A 16,319-nucleotide genomic window follows, 5' to 3' on the forward strand; every position below is an offset into this window, starting at 1 on the left:
TTTTTAATATATATCGAGTTAAATCATACCAATTACTGACCCACCGATTAAATTACTCACCCACTACCTCAATCGACTCAATCGAATCAATGAATAGACTGCTTTCACAACCATGCTTTAAACTCTAAAAACATACTATCTATTATTGCATTTTTTAAAAAAAAATTGTGTAACAGTTTTACTTTTTATTGGTGGCCCTCTTTATTTTATAGAATATTGAATACAATTAAAAAATTCAAACAAGTTTCCTCTTTACTTTATAGAATACTGAAAATAATTTTCGCCGCCCCTAATTTGATGCTTAACTTGTGCAAACTTACAAAGATAGAAAAACTCATACAGTAAAATGACTAAATTGAATTCTAGACATAGAAGTTAATACTCATAAATAGGAATATTTAATTTTGCTTCTACTTCGAAGAACGTTGCCAACATGGTAGCCACACACAAAGGAAATGGAGAAAAGTTTACTTTATTGAATCTACACAGCATAGTCCCAAATGCTTTACAATCCTCTGTTGGACCATGGTTTTAGGTGGTCAGCAAAAAAAATTGGGTGATGGTAAAGGAAGAATAGCATTTGTTAGTCATGACGAATTCTGGCATGTGCAACTCAAAGAAAACCTAATCTTCTACCCTGGCTGGCTCTCATTTTCCATCAAGTAGGTGGGAAGAACCTGTTGAGATTGAACGGCAAAGTATAGAATTCTTCATTTCTGTTATCTCCTCTAAATGTTCTAAACTTCACCCACCATGGCATCCCTCGGTCTTTTTTTGACCTTTCGACCTCCAGAGTGTTGTCAAGGAACACTGCCACAATCAAACCTACTGTTGCCGGCGATGAGAATATGGTGTTCAAGAAAGCATTGAACTGCAATTACCAAAAAGTAGAATCAACAGCATTTAGACTAAATTACTAATTCAAGCAATGACAGTCAAATTAGTGAGGAAAAATGTTGTGTTGTGATCATTAACTTTCCAAGTTACTGTAATTAGGAAAATGATTTATCCTAGATTCCTAGTTATAGTAACTAGACAAGCCTAAATCATTGTCTTAATTACAATAACTATGAAAGCTATAGATTATAACAAATCTCTCATTACAAATGTACAAGCTCATGGCTGTTAAGGAACACTCACCCATCCAGCATTAGTATGAACAGGACCATGATGTGAACTGGTCCAATATTGACTGAAAAATTGAGGAACAGATATTCCAAGGAACAGTGTGAGCCCTGTGATAATAAGGTTTCTCATAGAGTTCATGTTTGTGAACTGAAGAAATGATATGCCAACTGCAGCTGATGAACATGGAAAAGTATTAGTGAATAGAGAGGAACTGGAACAACTTAACAATACAATCTCACTACGTACCAACAAGGCCAAAGAGAACACAGTACAATGCAGCAAATATTGGGAAGGGTATGGATGCAAACACAGCTCCAAACTTTCCTGCACATAACCGAAGTGAAACAAAGCAGCAGACTTAAGCAAAGCTGCTCTCTTTTTTTCTCATAGCATACTGTTACCATAAAAGCCAAAACAGCTTTGATTGATCAAGTGATTAGGAACTGGATTGCTTTTAGTGTAGTCAAAACTTGTGTTTGAAACATCAATAGAGTACTGACCTAAAGTAGAGAAGAATATCATAAAACCAGCAGAAATTTGAACAACTCGGCGACTTCCAACTCGGGTTAGGCCAAGGAGTCCCGCATTTTCCCTAGGATAACCAACAATAATGCTCATCATGCTACCATAGAAAGATATAAAGGTCGTATACAGGGAGAAACTTGTACTAGCAATTCACTTGAGGGAAACTTACACAGAAACAGTCGAACCCGTCCCTGTTCCATAGAGACCGTCAAGTAAGATACCAATTCCCTAAAATAAATAAACAGAATACACTCTCAGACACATCTATAACTATTATTATTTATTAGTATTAGTATTAATATGAATGTTGATTAAGTCACAGTATTAATATCTTAACAGTATCCGATTCAATGAATAATGAACAAGTATAACCTTATGCAATTCCATTGTAGTAACCACTGTTTGAGCTAACAACAAAGTAAACTTACCTGCCAACCGATGCCTCGACTCAACACATAAGCAGGAGGTGGAGTGGCAATTGCCAAACGAGATGCTGCCTTATATGCACCAGTAGACTGCATGAGAAGTGCATGATCAAGCCATTGTTGGAAATTCACCAAAATGGAGGGGGGGGGGGGGGGGGTGGAGGAAGTATTGCTTTGCCTCTTTTAATCATGGATGGAGAAAAAGACTTTACAACAACTTACGCAAGTTTCAACATGAGAATACTGTCATACTGTAGTTACAGAAGCAATAAAAATAAGAGTAAATTACACTTGCACCCCCTAAGCTTTTCTCAAATTACTTTTTTTTTCTATTCCTTAACTAACCCTCCTTTATGTTTGAAAACATTAGACTGACACCCCCCCATTATATGTTATTAGACTGACACCCCTTGATATGCTACTCCCCCTACAAGGAAGTGATCGTAATGGTTAAAAATGCAGGGGGTGCTTGTGTAATTACACGAAACCTCAGGGGTGGCTAGTGTAATTTAGTCTAAAAATAATATACAGGTGAATATAATAAAGTTCTGAAGTTGAGCCAGAACAAAACCCCAATAACAGTTGTCTTGCTAGACTAGTGAGAAGTGGGAAGGGAACAACAGATACCTCCACCATTGATACAATAACTGCAGACATCATTGCAAATGAATGACCAGCAGAAAATGTTGGTGGACCCCATTGGAGAGGGTATGGGAACATGAACCTATTAGCATTAAGAAAAAAATAAATAAACTGAGAACTCAGCAAAACTAATACTAATCAGACGATACAAAATTAGTATTTGATGTACCATGGGGCAGTAGATATTAGATTAGCTCTGTCTGTGCGACAACTGTTCTGTGTTATGGTGGGTCTATGCCGATAAGCTCCACTGGCAGTCAAAATGACAGAGTATATCCAAACGATTGTGACACAAATCAAAACTGGGAAACGTTCAAAGATAGGAGTGTCTCTAAACGGTCTCACATGCTTTAGATACTGCAATTTACACCAAATTAGTTTGTCTGAAGGAAAAAAAATTAATTAATTACTTGATTAACACTACATTCTGGTTACACTAAACCACTTACTTGTGACAACCCAACAACCAACAACAGCATTGGTATGCCAATTTCTACACAGTTCCCCAACTGAAACAAAAAGTAATAGAGAAAATTATGTGAAATAGTATGGAAATATTGTTTTCATCGAGCAATAGGGAGCTTGGTTAATCAAATGGTTTTTCTAAAGAAAATTATCCACATTAGTGTCAGTAGACAAATTATGCAATATTAAATACTCCAGAAAGGCAATCTAGATTAAGACCTTTTACCCCAAAAGAAAATGAAAAAGAACCCCACTAAATGAAGCCCTCAATTTTAGAAGCTAAAAGCAGATATCAAAACTTCAACATAGAAAATTTACTGTCATTTAAAATAACTGACAACTTCAGGAGATGGATTTAAGATATGTTCCAGAATTATATTTTTATTTTTTTTGTCATACAGATTAAGCTTTCTTCTAGATGATATTGATAACATGATTGAAATTCAAATAGTCATGTCATTAGATCGGAGTTCATTCTGAGATTGCTTATGAGCATGACAAATAAAATAGATTGAGCCACACCTACCGCAGGAAATCCTTGTTGAATTAACCCTAATCCAACCAATCCAACTACAGGTGCCATGCCAAGAGGACTGAAAAATCTGGAGAAATTCATATAGTAGTAAATGCTTGAGCATTGTTTTGTTAATTTCAATTTTCAAACACGTTACATGCAACTAGAATACCTTGAGAAGAGACCCCATACTTGGCTGTAACCCAGGACTATCTGAATGCTTGAGGCTACGATTAGAGCTCCTTGTATAGCTCGCATTGTTTGTAAAAATCTCTGCAAACCAATCAGATTGCAAGATCTCTTTCAATACCCTACCAAATAAGAAAGTATTTTAAGTGCATTTCTAAGAAAACTTAAATAATCTTATAGCAGATCCCTAAATTATTTAAGGCTGCCAATATCATCTATCAAACATCTAGTTCAAATGTCAGTGCGAGTTAAACTTTAAACCAGAAAATTTATTAAATATTTTGAGACTAAAGTCAAGTTTAAAGATTTGGGACTTACCTAGTACCATGATGCACAAAACCATGGGACCCTACAAGTCATCTACAACTTCATAATGTGCATACAATGAAGTTCATAAATACTAGCAAGTGATTTTCTAGTTGATCAATACTTAGCATATCTGCAACTAAAATCCTCCTATTTTCCCTTTAAATTAATTATTGACGGAAGTTTGTCGAAAATATTAAATCCTGGCTTCTATGGCCTTTTAGTTTCCTGAAAATGCATTCAGAGCATATCCATCATCCATCACATATCCAGAACTCATGGAGAGAGAGAGAGTACAGAAAAATTATCAGTGCATTGATGCTTTTTGATCAGTTGATTAATGCTAAGAATCAAAAGGCCGATATTTAAATTTTATGTTCTTCAAAATGTACAAAAATGAATAGGAGCAGGAAACTTACTTCATGAGGATCATTGATTCGTTGCAATGAGGAGTCACTAATAATATGAGCAATTGGAATTACATATGCAAATGAACCTCCAACTACAGCAGGAAGTCTTGTTCCAAAAAGTGCTTGGAGAAGTGTGTTAATACCAGCTACAAAAAGCAGTGTCTGTATTACTTGTGCCTTGTCACCCTATTTAAACAAGAAACCAAAACACTAACAACTAAAATCAGCATCAAATTGAAAAGCAACACAAGTGATTTCACATGAATTTACAGATCCTGCTAAAGAACATGATAGGTATCAACTATCAGTAGGAGCAATAACAGATAAGGAAGTAAGACCGAAATGGATAAGCATAAACAAAACGAGAGCAATTGGTCCCCCAAGCTTGAGAAAGATTCTCAGAGCTCCCAATTCTATTTCCAATTCCAGCATGATCCTTACAATTCCTCACTCCCAATATAACAAAAACATTATTCTTACTCTCTCCTCTAACTAATTTCCACTAATAAAAGGTATTAAGCCTTAGGTGGTTTGGGCCTTCGAGAATATGTCTTAAAGGGCCTATTTCATTTGGAAACTAAATTCCTATCAATAACATCCCCTATGAAATTTGCCTTGTCCTCAAGGCAGAAACTAGGAAATTTGTCCTTGATGGAAGTTGCCACTTCCCAAGATGCCTATTCCACTGCTTGCGATATCCAAAGACTGAGCCATTCCTCCACCAGTACCACGAGTGGCAACTATAGCTTCTGGACTGGGGACCTTAGTTTCACCAACTTCCAATCCTAGAGGCAAAGAACTCACAGAAGAACCACTATTCACTGATCGTTTGAGCTGGGAAACATGAAAAACTGGATGAATGGGAGCTGAATCCAAAAGCTTTAGTTTGTAAGCCACTTCTCCAACCAGAAAAAGGAGTTGGAAAGGTCCAAAGTAGTGTGGGAACCATTTTGGATTGCTTCAACAGGCAACAGAAACTGTTGCCTATGTGATTGAAGCTTCACGTACACCCAATCTCCAACCTCATAAATGACATGTCAGCGACGGGCGTTAGCATACTTCTTCATTGTTTGTTGGGCTCTACTCAAATGGAACTTGAGTTGACGAAGAGCCTCATCCCAATCAATGAGTATCGTAGCCAAAAAATCCACCAAGGTTTCCCCATTCAAATAATGAAGCACAGATGGAGGGGATTGGCCAAACACAACCTCAAATGGGGATTTTCCTGTTGCAAAATGTGAAGAGGTGTTATACCAAAACTCGGCCTACGACAACTACAAATCCCATTTGGAAGGTTGCTCTGAAGCAAAACAATGAACGAAGGTCTCCAAACACCGATTGACCACCTCCATTTGGCCATTGGTCAGGGGGTGGTATAAGTTGTACTCATTCTCAACACAGTGCCCTAGAGATGAAACAATTCAGTCCAGAATTTGCTGAGAAACAGAGGGTCTTTATCACTGATGATGGATTTGGGGAATCCATGAAGTTTGGCTACATCCTTAATGAAAGCTCCAGCTATTGTTTCACATTGTGTAAGGATGTTTCAAGGAGAGGAAGTGAGCAAATTTAGATAATTGGTCTACCACCACCAAAATCACATCATAGCCTTGTGAGCTAGGTAAACCGATTATGAAATCCATGGAGATGTCCTCCCAAACGATGTATGGAATCGGAATAGGTTGGAGCAAACCTATAGTGGACATGGCTTGGTATTTGTTATGCTGGCAAACATCACACTGGCAAATATAGTCCATAATGGATGCCTTCATCCCTTTCCAGAAGAAAGAGGAAGCTAGCCTCTTATGTGTAACACCCCTAATTGTCAACTTCTCGATGACTCTCACACTACGATACTTCGCATGGAGGCACTTCAATCAACTCCTCGTTGGTCAGAACCCTCCGTAGGTAGACATTCCTAGACCTCAACAATTATTCCTAACTGCTTTTAGATCAATGATTGCCCCCACAAACCAACACAAGACTTTTCAGCGTACTTTGTCCCCATTCACACGCTTTTCGGGAAACTTCTTAAAAGGTCACCCATCCCATAACTACTCCAAGCCAAGCATGCTTAACTATGAAGTTCTTAACTGATGAGCTACCAAAAAGTATATGCATCTTGTTGGTATAGGTAGTATCAATTAATTCCTTTAAGTCATCTTCAATTGCACAGTCCCATACCTATATAGTCTTTGGATCCCTCTCATTCTGGTGTGATTCGATCGGGGTATTGTATGCCCACCAGCTTCCGCCTGGTTCGTCCTCGAACCACACTGTACTAGGAAAGAGCTCTACTCTAATACCATTTGTAACATCCCTGATTTTTTACTTCTTCCGGTGACACTTTACTCATCATCCTTGTTGGTCAGAACTCTTCACTGGTTAGAACCATCCATAGGTAGTCCTTTTAGAGACCTCGACAATTTGCTTCAGCTACTTTCAGTTCAATGACTGTCCCCACAAACCAACATGGGACTTTTCAGTGTGCTTTGTCCTCACCCACATGCTTTTTGGAAAACTTCCCAGAAGATCACTCATCCTATAACTACTCCAAGCCCAACACGCTTAACTATGGAGTTCTTATGTGATAGGCTATAAAAGTAAATGCATCTTGTTGGTATAGGTAGTACCAATTAATTCCTTTAAGTCATCCTCAACTACACAGACTCATACTTGTACAGTCTTTGGATCCCTCTCATTCTAGTGTGATTCGATCGGAGTGTTACATTATGGGTCTTGGTAAAACCCGAATGCCCTCCTGTGACTGTATCGTGAAACTCATCCCTAAGTGTAGGAATCAAGGCTAAAAATTTGGGAAACATTAAACAACCTTTAAAGAATACTAGCCCATCATGAAGGACATAGTGGGAGTTGGCATCAAAATTAGACTGCAAAGTGCTACTCAACTGAACCAAGTTGGGATCCTTCTAGACTTCTGCACATATTATGGGGAAATCCACACAATAGAAATTGATTGAGATGGTGTGAAGTTCAAAAACGGGGTGTCGACAGGATAAAGAATTCGCAGCCTTATTGTCAGGGCCTAGCTTGTAGATGACTTCGAGTTGAAACCCCATGAGCTTGAATAACCAACATTGTTGGTCTGTGGTGGTGAGTCACTGCTGGAGAAGATGGTGCAGAATACAATGGTCAATATACACCTTGAAGCTCCTCCCTAATAGAATTGGAGAGAGAGAGAGAGAGAGAGAGATTGAGATTGAGGAAGATATTATTATTCAACCCAAGTGTTGAAAGGTTACATGTTCAAATTATATAGAGGTCAATTAAAATAACCGAACTAACTGTGTAACTAATTACAGTTAGTTAGTTACAACAGTTGTACTAACAGCTATCAGTGATAACACTAGGAAAAAAAATACACCCATCAGAGTAGGTATACTCTAATACCCCCCAGAAGCTCATGAGGGGGGTTGGCTAAAAGTTTCTGAAGCACTCTGAACTTGGCTCTGCAGACAGAAAAGGTGAAAGGTGTGAGAGCTTTGGTGAGGATGTTTTTACACTGGCCAACAGCAAGAATGTGAACCACTAGAACCAGATTGGTGAGCACCAGATAGGATATGCTTAGGAGGCCTAAATAGATGGTTTTTATAGATTAGGTAATCTAGATATTATCCTTGTGATGTCATTTGGTTTTATTTTAATTTCCTAAAATACTAGATGGTGACACATGCATGTATGGTTGTCATTCATTAGGGTTATTATATAATGTAAGGTTTTCACCTATTGAGGTATCAATGAAGAAATCTGAAATTTATCTTGTTTATCTCTTTATAGCTCTTCTCTAGTCTTTTATGGTGTTTTATTAGGAGTAGAAGTAGAGTAGCTTCTTGCTTCCTAACAGCACCTTTTCTTGAACAAAAAACAGGTCCAACTCCATGTGTTTGGTTCGAGAATGAAGAACTGGATTATGAGCCAAGGCCACTATGCTAGTGTTGTCACAAAGAATGACAGGAGAGGCATGAGAGACCTTGAGTTCAAAGAGAAGAGACAAAATCCAAGTAACTTCTACTACAAATAAGGCCATGCTCCTATACTCTAACTCTGAGCTGGACCATGCAACAACAGTCTGCTTCTTAGACCACCAGGAGATCAAGTTTGGACTAAGAATGATAGCTACACCAGATGTGGACCTCCTATCATCAGGATCGGAGGCCCAATCTACATCACAGTATGCATGAATGAGAAAGGGATTCTTGGTAGAAATGAGCTAAAATTGCAATCCCCAAGATATGGTGCCTTTAAGATATCTAAGGATCCTTTTGACTGTGGCCCAGTGCTGTTCAGTGGGTTTAGACATGTACTGGCACACCTTGTTCACTGAAAAACAGATTTCTGGTCTAGTGATTGTGACATACTGAAGAGCCCCAACCACTGACCTATAGAGTGTAAGATCAAAGAATCCTCAGAACCAGTCTTAGTGAGTTTGCAGCCTCCAACCATAGGAGAAGAAATAGGATGTGCTTCTTCCATGTTGGTTTAGGAAAGTAAATCCCTTATGTATCTGGATTGGGTGAAGATAAGAGACCTATTAGGCTGAGATGAAACCTCTATTCCCAAACACTATTCCAGCTGACCCAAATCCTTTAGAGAAAATGCAGGATTCAACTTTGAAACAAGAGACATTATAAGGCTGAAATTATTTCCAGAATTGATAATATCATCAACATAGACTAGTATATAAGCTGCTTCAGAGTAAACAAAGAGAGAGGGATCACACTTGCTGGAGGAAAATTTTAAATGAAGAGTTGCTTTGAGCTTGTCAAACCAAGCTCTGGGGGCTTGTTTTAAGCCATTAATGGCTTTGTGAAGTCTTCACACAAGCTGTTTGTTGGAGGACTCAGCCTGGAGGTTGAGTCATGAATTCCTCTTGAAGAATTCCATTGAGGAAAGCATTGTTGACATCCAGCTGCTGTAGTGGTCAGTTATATGTGAGAGTGAGAGAATTAACCTGATTGTGACAGGTCTAATGGCAGGGGAAAAGGTTTCATTGTAGTCATATCCTAGCTGTTGGTAAAAGCCCTTGGCAACGAGCCTGGTTTTGTACTTATTTACTTGCAGCCAATGCCTTTCCTGGAAGGGGGTCCAGGGGCAAGTCAACTAAGATCCAAGTGCCATTTCTGAGCAGTGCATCATACTCGACCTTCATTGCTGCAAGCCAAGTTAGGTTTGAAAGGGCAGATTTGATGGTTTTGGGTTCAAGGTGAGTGAGAAGTAATGTTGGATTAAGCCTTGGCTTAACAATTCCAGACTTGGCACAGGTACACATTGAGTGAACATTGTCAAGTATCAACTATAAGTAGGAGCAATAACAGTGTTAAATATATATATTGTAGAGAGCTGTATTGTGTAGACAGCTGTGTAGGTAAAAGGCTGTTTTGAGTGTGTGTGTGAGGTTGAGTGTGTATTAAGTTTTATGTGTTGTCATGTTGAGTGTGAGGGAAGCTGAGTATCTAATCCTTATCCAAAGGCAGCTTATCTCCTCTCTCTCTTTCTGTTTTATATATAAATATACAAGCAGTGGCTGAGAAATAAAAAAAATAAAAAGATAGCTCAGCACTTCTCTATTGTATTGTGTAACTCAAATTTCTCAGCAATGTAGTCACTTCATTTTCAACATGGTATCAGAGCAGGAACGATCCCGTTCTGACCTGCTCTGGCCGCCAGCCGTCGTCCTCCGTCTGCTGTCCGCCGCCGCCGCTGCCACCTCTGGCCGCTGTCTGCCGTCGTCAAATTTTCCGGCGAAACCAGGGTTGTGTGCGCCTCGAGGTGCGCGACCCACCCCTGCAAGTCACGTGAGCAGCAGCGCCACCACGCGCCACCACAGCAACGCATCATTTCCAGCGCGTGAAGCCCATGTGCCGCCTTCCAGCCGTCGGAATGTCACCGGACCACCTCCAGTCACTTCGTCGGCCAGTCCTGGGTACAGTCCAGCCCTTGTTTTTTTAATTTTGACCACCTGGAACGTGTCAGCCTCGTGTTCCCTCCTTTTTTCTCTATTAGGGTTTCGTCTCTTTGGTCAGAAATGACTTCTTCCGGCCCTGTGTACCCAGTTTTAACAGCTTTGTAGTCTCCTTCTGGGCACATTTCAGTCCCTGTTTTCGGTATTGATAGCTTGATAGTTCCAGCCCTTGTGTTCCCTTCTCCTTCTCCGTTAGGGCTTCGTCTTTTGACCAGAAATGGCTACTTCCGGTCCTGTGTTTTCCTTCTCTGCTGTCAGCCACTGTCTCTACTGGGCAGGTGTGATCATCTTCCGCTGTTTTTGCTGCTTCTCGTCGTCTACCATTGTCAGTCACCATCGTTGTCTGCTCAAACCTCCTCTTTTGGCCCTTCCTCTTTGTCTTCAGAACTGTGGCATGTTCTGGTCCTGTTTAAGGCTTCTTTTAGTTTGTCTCTCTTAACCCTTTGTTGTGCAGCTCCATTGTCTCATGTCCTTCTATTTATCTGTTGTGTGGTCTGCTGATTAATATAGCTGTCCCCAGGGTTCGATCTGGTCAAGAACCCTACTTTAGGTCATTTGTTGATCCTGTTGTCTAGCAACTTCTTGCTTGTCTTTGTCCTTGAAGTAATTGTTGTCCTTGGGGTTCAATCTGGTCACGAACCCTACTTTAGGTCATTTGTTGATCCTGTTGTCCAGCAACTTCTTCCTTGTCTCTGTCCTTGAAGTAATTGCTGTCCTTGGGGTTCAATCTAGTCAAGAACCTCTACTATTTAAAAAAAAAGTCATTAAGTTTCTATCCATGGTGGTTAAGCATTGATGTCAAGCTTCTACCATGGATGATTAAACATTGTTGTGTTGCTTCTTCCTTTATAGTGGTTAAGCATTCAAAAATTGTGTTTTTCTTCTGTCTTGAGTGGTTAAGCACCATGTTTAGCTTCTGCTCTTGATGGTTAAGCTTTGGTTTGCTTCTACCTTTTAGGTGGTTAAGTGTGTTTGCTTCTGTTAAGTGGTTAAGCATTGTGTTGTGGCTTCTACTTAATGGTTCAACATATTCCAATTGTCTTTGAATGTTTTTCAGTCATTTTCAATCTGCTGCCAATGTGTTTCCGGCATGTTTCATTGTCTATTTTTCTACTTGTATTGTTCATCCCAAGCTGGAAGTGTTGACTCCACCTTCCATCTCGTGAGGGGGAGTGTGTTGTCTCCTAATCAGTACTAATCACTTTGAAGTCCAGCCCTGCAGCAAGTGCAGCTTTTGTTTCTGGGAATTTGTTGTTTCCTTCTTCAAGTCCTGCCACATCTTTTGAACTTGGCACCCCTGCTTCCTCTTCGGTGGTCTACTCTGTTAGCTCCAATGTGGTCCAAGTTCTACTTTAGTTGGCAGCCCACTAAGTCTGCATTTGGTTCCACATTTAGTACATCATCGTCATCCACTGTGTTTGTTACTTCTGCCAGTTCTCCAGTGCATCAACTCCTCAATTTTCATTTACTCCGGCAGCAGCAGCCTCTACCTCCACACAAGTCAGCAACCTGCCCCAGTTCAATCAAATTTTGTATTTGGGAGCATCAACTCCATCAGGAGGCAGTCCTTTCCAGTTTGGTGGTGCAGCTTGAGATGCTTCAGTTCATGTTCCAAGCTTGGAGCATTTAATTTATATGCTCCAGCTTGAGGGGGAGTGTTAAATATATATATTGTAGAGAGCTGTATTGTGTAGACAGCTGTGTAGGTAAAAGGCTGTTTTGAGTGTGTGTGAGGTTGAGTGTGTATTAAGTTTTATGTGTTGTCATGTTGAGTGTGAGGGAAGCTGAGTATCTAATCCTTATCCAAAGGCAGCTTATCTCCTCTCTCTCTTTCTGTTTTATATATAAATATACAAGCAGTGGCTGAGAAATAAAAAAAATAAAAAGATAGCTCAGCACTTCTCTATTGTATTGTGTAACTCAAATTTCTCAGCAATGCAGTCACTTCATTTTCAACAAACAGATAAGGAAGTAAGACAGAAATAGATAAGCATAAACAAAATGAAAGCAATTGGTCCCCCAAGCTTGAGAAAGATTCTCAGAGCTCCCAATTCTATTTCCAATTCTCCCAATTCTATTTCCAATTCCAGCCTGATCCTTACAATTCCTCACTCCTCCCAATATAACCGAAACATTATTCTAACTGTCTCTCCTCTAACTAACTTCCACTAACAAAAGGTATCGGGCCTTAGGTGGTTTGGGCCTTCCAGAATATGTCTTAAAGGGCCTATTCCATTTGGAAAATAAATTCCTGGAAGAACATCCCTTCCAAAATATTAACAAGCAAAAAGAAAAAAGTGCTTAGAATAAAAATGGAGAAAAAAGTTAAAACCTAGAAAACCAAATGTTGAAGTGAGACACAATGGATTGGATGAATATTATAATGATCCTATCTATATCAGAACCAATGCATATCTGAGTGGCTCTTTGTGGATGGAGGACATCAAAACTAACGACAAACATTTAAGGTAATAGAGAGGAAGTTGAATGGAAGAAATAACACAAGGACAGAAATTCAACTTACAGAACTTCCTCCCATAGCTGGAACAAGCATTGAAGGGATCATCACACTTGTGCCAAGCATCAATATGTAATTTTGAAATGCTAATAGGATGGTTTCAGCTGCAATACAAGTCATTCACAATGAGGGAAGACAAAAAAGTAATAGATAATTGTTTCTTAATGTCACGCCTAACAGACTAACAATAGAATGTAAAAGAATCACCCCTGACATTAGATTTTAACTTTCAAAATACACCCTTTAAACCATGCAGAACATCAGATTGATAATTGGTTTCTCTTGAAATGAAGCAATATCACAATTCACAACATTGGAATTAAAACACTGGAGAAATTGTTTGCAAACTTCTACTCAAAAATTAAGGATTAGTTTTCAAAATGTAAAGTGGCACTATAGACTCACTTTTCAAGAACAACATATCATGAGCCTTAATAGACACCACCTTGTTGGTGACATAGATATTGATATCATATCAATACTTCTTAACATGTTGAAATTTGAAGACGTTTAAAATCTACTAATCTGTCTTTTAAAATTTAATCATATCATACTTCTCATAGAACCAGCATAAAACTTTAATCTTCATTTCTTTAGCAAAGGACCAAAGGAAAGAAAAACATGTATTTCATCCTCAACAAGAAAACTAAATAAAAAGGAGCTTAGTATGAGTGTACCAACTGTTTAAAATTCAGCTCGGAAATGGATCTCAATTCTATCATTTAGTGAATTAGCAAATAGCAGGAGAGGGTCCTCAGAGAGAAAGACACAAAATTCTTTTGTACAAAATTGTAATAATCAATGGTGGGTCCCGCCACAGTAAAAATTTGTAGCTTCTTTCCTCATAACTATTGAGTAAAAGGAGAGGATTCAAATTCCCAGGACATTACTGCCCCCCATAAGGTCGTGAACATTAAAATCATTAAATATTTTCAATTTCATCATAACAGGAGTGACTAGATCCTTCAGTTCTTTAGACAGAGAACTGATAGCATACCAGCACCAAGAACCAGAAGAACTGCTAAGAGACCACCAGGATGGGATGAATTCGTTCACTAATCAAGCAGAAGGGCAATTTCGGAACTTACCATATTCTGGAGGATCCTTCAGTTCTTTAGACAGAGAACCCAGAACATAAACACTGGTGGGGCCATTACTTTTAAGACGTTGTTACTCGAGAAGTAGTAGAAACTAGAAAGTGCTCTAAAATGACAGGGAAAAATGGTAACTACCATATAATGCTATGATGGCTAGCTTTATTTTGCTATGGTCATTACTTATTACTGTTTCATAGCTAAAAAGAAGTAGAAATTATAATGTAATGCACGTCTAATAAAAAAAACTGAACATCAATGAAAGAATTTGTATTTTTAAATTAAAAAAAAAAACCTCCTGAGAAAACATAGCCAAACAGAAAGGAGAACACGTTTTTTTTTAAAAAAAAAAAAAAACTAACAGAAAAGTGCAGAGTCCCACTCTATCTCAACAACAACAACAATATAAAAATTTGAACTTTAAGTCCACATTTTCGGGACCAACGTAACAGCTTAGTCTCTCTTGTTACAAAACGTGCAGTAACATATCACTGAAAATCCCAACACAGGAAGGAGCTTTAATTCAAGTAAAGCAAAGAACTTCTATTATTTCTTCAGTCCATTTGAGTATTTGTTTTTTTTATATACTAAAGGGAAGTAACTTGCCATTAGGAAAGATAAAAGCCAAATAAATGGTCATGTGTTCCAAAATAGAAAACTTAAAATAGTTAACATGGGCACGCTCTTTTTTCTATATTAGAGGAGAGTATGGAAAAGCACATTAGAAACTAAAAATAAGAATAAGAAAATGTAAAATGAGGAGTGAAAAAAGTAAGTTTGAAAGAAGAGTGAGACTCCTAAGCCTTTGTTTGTGTTGTGCATGAGTGTAGATTATGGAAAGTGGAAAACAAAACAAATAAACAAACCCAAATGAGAGAGAAACAGGAATAAGGTACCCCATGGAGGATTCGAGTCTATGCAGTACTCAAGGTCCTGAAGCTGTTCCATAGGTGGATGAGTAATGTCAGCCATTGTTGAAGCTTCTTCAGAGAAAGAAAAGAGTTTCAAGGAAGAAAGAAACAACCACGGATGAAAAAGAAAACGAAAGGAAGAAAGGACGAAGCAGAGAAGAAGAGTTCAGAACAAAGTAAAGTGCAGATAATAAAGTGAACTACTAAAGCATGAATATTTAATTTTTACTTTAATGTAGTATTTGAGAAAGAAAGTGTAACGCCCTCTTTCTCTTCTGTGTTCTGTCATCTTTTTTATTAATTGTTTTTTCAATTTGAAACGGTGGTGAGTTACCGAACTACCCCATCAACTTAATTCAACGAGAATTTAGGTGGGCTCCACAAATTCGGAGCTGGGTCAATGTAGCAATGATGTTGGGAATTTCTCAATGTGAAGTGACCAAAATGTTTTTCATTTAAAAATTAAAAAACATTCTCCCTCACTCTTTGTTTATGCTGCTGTTCTCCTTCGTTCTTGGTTCTTCGTCTCGCGTTGTCAAGAGCTTGCCCTTAGTGTCGTCGTTTGCTCATTGCCGCCACTCCTCACCACTTTTGTCATTGTCGCCCTGAGTGTTTTTAACTTTATTATTTTTGTTTGTTTCAAGATTACTGTGATTCCATTGTAGTAATTGGGAATGCATATGAATTGTAAATCTGTAAGATTTATACAGATTTTTAATTCATATAATTAATTATTTTATAATTTTTAAATAATAATTGAATAAAATTTTATTATTTAAAAATAATTAATATTTTTGTTGTATATTTTTAATGTATTTTTATTTAATTAATTATATTTTTAACGTTGTTTTTTAATAAATAATTTATTTAATAAATAAATAATTTAAGAATTTTGTTTATTAAGAAATGAATGTATAAATATTATTGTTATTTATTTATTTTTAAAATACAAGTAACTTAATTATATTTGCTATTTAAAATAGTTCTTTTTATAAATTTGTTAAATATCATAAATTTCAAATTTTTATTAGTATATATTTCACAATTTAGTTTAACAAGAAAATCTAAATTTGTATCTGACAATTTTTTTTTATATAAATAGTGTTTGGAAGTATAAAATTAAAATTTTTTTCATTTGTTATTAAATATTTAAAATTATTCAAATACTAATTTATAAAAAAATGAAATAGTCGTTCATTAGAAATAAAA

At 37.7% G+C, this 16,319-nt stretch overlaps 1 protein-coding gene across 1 annotated transcript; it reads right to left on the reverse strand.

Annotated features, from left to right (window-relative positions):
- Positions 1 to 658: 658 nt before the first annotated feature.
- Positions 659 to 15,298, reverse strand: LOC114401752 (nucleobase-ascorbate transporter 1). Its single transcript, XM_028364331.1, has 14 exons — positions 15,096 to 15,298; positions 13,112 to 13,209; positions 4,614 to 4,790; positions 3,872 to 3,972; positions 3,712 to 3,787; positions 3,170 to 3,229; positions 2,890 to 3,077; positions 2,706 to 2,802; positions 2,082 to 2,168; positions 1,823 to 1,881; positions 1,629 to 1,720; positions 1,375 to 1,452; positions 1,141 to 1,301; positions 659 to 871 (listed from the first exon to the last, which is right to left on the reverse strand). The coding sequence occupies exons 1-14, from the start codon at positions 15,169 to 15,171 to the stop codon at positions 659 to 661; spliced, it is 1,563 nt and encodes a 520-aa protein (XP_028220132.1). The 5' UTR covers positions 15,172 to 15,298.
- Between the last annotated feature and the right edge of the window lie 1,021 nt (positions 15,299 to 16,319).

This window comes from Glycine soja, chromosome 20 (assembly GCF_004193775.1).
Source record: "Glycine soja cultivar W05 chromosome 20, ASM419377v2, whole genome shotgun sequence".
In the NCBI taxonomy this organism is placed as follows: domain Eukaryota; kingdom Viridiplantae; phylum Streptophyta; class Magnoliopsida; order Fabales; family Fabaceae; genus Glycine; species Glycine soja.